General features: G+C 55.0%; 1 protein-coding gene across 1 annotated transcript; it reads left to right on the top strand.

Annotated features, from left to right (window-relative positions):
- Positions 1-375: 375 nt before the first annotated feature.
- Positions 376-1,970, top strand: LOC135528979 (sorting nexin-30-like; the record flags this gene model as incomplete). Its single annotated transcript, XM_064957945.1, has 2 exons — positions 376-565; positions 1,771-1,970. Coding segments are annotated over 2 exons (390 nt in total), but the record flags the coding sequence as incomplete, so codon positions are not given.
- Between the last annotated feature and the right edge of the window lie 1,101 nt (positions 1,971-3,071).

Here is a 3,071-nt window from a genome sequence, read left to right as displayed (position 1 = left end):
TGTGGTGTTAACCTGCGTGTTGGGGTGTTAACCTGCATGTTGTGGTGTTAACCTGCATGTTGTGTTGTGGTGTTAACCTCGTGTTGTGGTGTTAACCTGCATGTTGTGGTGTTAACCTGCGTGTTGTGGTGTTAACCTGCGTGTTGTGTTGTGGTGTTAACCTGCGTGTTGTGTTGTGTTGTGGTGTTAACCTGCGTGTTGTGTTGTGGTGTTAACCTGCGTGTTGTGTTGTGGTGTTAACCTGCGTGTTGTGTTGTGGTGTTAACCTGCGTGTTGTGTTGTGGTGTTAACATGCGTGTTGTGGTGTTAGCCTGCGTGTTGTGGTGTTAGCCTGCGTGTTGTGGTGTTAACCTGCGTGTTGTGGTTTCTCTCCAGGACCTGAATAAGAGACAAGGCCTCGCCCTGCTCTCTAAGATGGGGGAGTCGGTGAAGTACGTGACAGGGGGGTACAAGCTGAGGGGCCGACCCGTGGAGTTTTCTGCTATGGGAGACTACCTGGATATGTTCACACAGAAGCTGGGTACTATCGACAGGATAGCACAGAGAATCATCAAAGAACAGTCTGGTAGGTAACATAACTGTCTTGTTCACTCTGTCAGACTGTCTCTCTCTGCTGGTACTCTCTGTCAGACTGTCTCTCTGTGCTGGTACTCTCTGTCAGACTGTCTCTCTGTGCTGGGACTCTCTGTCAGACTGTCTCTCTGTGCTGGGACTCTGTCAGACTGTCTCTCTGTGCTGGGACTGTCAGACTGTCTCACTGTGCTGCGACTCTGTCAGACTGTCTCACTGTGCTGGGACTCTCTGTCAGACTGTCTCTCTGTGCTGGGACTCTCTGTCAGACTGTCTCTCTGTGCTGGGACTCTCTGTCAGACTGTCTCACTGTGCTGGGACTCTCTGTCAGACTGTCTCTCTGTGCTGGGACTCTCTGTCAGACTGTCCCTCTGTGCTGGTACTCTCTGTCAGACTGTCTCTCTGTGCTGGGACTGTCAGACTGTCTCACTGTGCTGGTACTCTCTGTCAGACTGTCTCTCCCTTGCTGGGACTGTCAGACGGTCTCTCTGTGCTAGGACTCTCTGTCAGACACTCTCTCTGTGCTGAGACTCTCTGTCAGACTGTCTCTCTGTGCTGGTACTCTCTGTCAGACTGTCTCTCTGTGCTGGGACCCCTTCAGACTGTCTCTCTGTGCTGGGACTCTGTCAGACTGTCTCTCTGTGCTGGGACTCTGTCAGACTGTCTCTCTGTGCTGGTACTCTCTGTCAGACTGTCTCTCTGTGCTCGGACTCTCTGTCAGACTGTCTCTCTGTGCTGGGACCCCTTCAGACTGTCTCTCTGTGCTGGGACTCTGTCAGACTGTCTCTCTGTGCTGGGACTCTGTCAGACTGTCTCTCTGTGCTGGGACTCTGTCAGACTGTCTCTCTGTGCTGAGACTCTCTGTCAGACTGTCTCTCTGTGCTGAGACTCTCTGTCAGACTGTCTCTCTGTGCTGGGACTGTCAGACTGTCTCTCTGTGCTGGGACTCTCTGTCAGACTGTCTCTCTGTGCTGGGACTGTCAGACTGTCTCTCTGTGCTGCGACTCTGTCAGACTGTCTCACTGTGCTGGGTCTCTCTGTGCTGGGACTCTCTGTCAGACTGTCTCTCTGTGCTGGGACTCTGTCAGACTGTCTCTCTGTGCTGGGACTCTGTCAGACTGTCTCTCTGTGCTGGGACTGTCAGACTGTCTCTCTGTGCTGGGACTCTGTCAGACCGTGTGTGTGTGTGTGTGTGTGTAGAGTACCTAGCAGAGCTGAAGGAATACGGTCCAGTCTACACCACCTGGGCGGCGTCGGAGGCGGAGCTTCAGGGGCCTCTGGAGGGCGTGGCCAGCTGCATGGCTAACTGCTCCATCGCCCTGGACGATCTCACCCAGGATATGAGCGGAGACTTCCTGCCCGTGCTCCGAGAATACGTCCTCTATATCGAGTCCATGAAGGTACAGTAGAATACGTCCTCTATATCGAGTCCATGAAGGTACAGTAGAATACGTCCTCTATATCGAGTCCATGAAGGTACAGTAGAATACGTCCTCTATATCGAGTCCATGAAGGTACAGTAGAATACGTCCTCTATATCGAGTCCATGAAGGTACAGTAGAATACGTCCTCTATATCGAGTCCATGAAGGTACAGTAGAATACGTCCTCTATATCGAGTCCATGAAGGTACAGTAGAATACGTCCTCTATATCGAGTCCATGAAGGTAAGTCTAGGAGTACCACAGTGCATTTCTCTTAACTTAGTGGGTGGGTGGATGTGTGTGGATGGAGGGGTGGATGTGTGGGAGGGGTGGATGTGTGTGTGGGTGGGTGGGAGGGTGGATGTGTGTGTGTGGGGGGGTGGGAGGGTGGATGTGTGTGTGGGTGGGTGGGAGGGTGGATGTATGGGAGGGTGGATGTGTGTGGGTGGGTGTGGGAGGGTGGATGTGTGGGGAGGGGTGGATGTGTGTGTGTGTGGGTGGGAGGGTGGATGTGTGTGTGGGTGGGTGGGAGTGGGTGGATGTGTGTGTGGGTGAGAGGGTGGATGTGTGGGTGGGGGGGTGTATGTGTATGGGTGGGAGGTGGATGTGTGTGGGTGGGGGGTGGATGTGTGTGGGTGGGGGGTGGATGTGTGGGGTGGGGGTGTGGATTTGTGTGGGTGGGGTGGTGGATGTGTGTGGGTGGGGGGTGGATGTGTGTGGGTGGGGGTGGATGTGTGGGTGGGGGTGTGGATGTGTGTGTGGGTGGGTGGGAGGGTGGATGTGTGGGGTGTGGGGGTGGATGTGTGTGGGTGGGGGGTGGATGTGTGTGTGTGGGGGTGGATGTGTGTGTGGGTGGGAGGCTGGATGTGTGGGTGGGGGTGGATGTGTGTGGGTGGGGGTGTGATGTGTGTGGGTGGGTGGGTGGATGTGTGTGTGTGTGGGAGGGTGGATGTGTGTGGTGGGGGTGGATGTGTGTGGGTGGGGGGTGGATGTGTGTGGGTGGGTGGTGGATGTGTGTGTGGGTGGGGGTGGATGTGTGAGGGTGGGGGGTGGTGTGTGTGGGTGGGTGGTGGGTGTG

Source organism: Oncorhynchus masou, unplaced genomic scaffold (assembly GCF_036934945.1).
Source record: "Oncorhynchus masou masou isolate Uvic2021 unplaced genomic scaffold, UVic_Omas_1.1 unplaced_scaffold_10671, whole genome shotgun sequence".
Lineage (NCBI taxonomy): Eukaryota > Metazoa > Chordata > Actinopteri > Salmoniformes > Salmonidae > Oncorhynchus > Oncorhynchus masou.
Note: the sequence above shows the minus strand (reverse complement) of the source record. Positions and strands in the feature narration are given on the sequence as shown.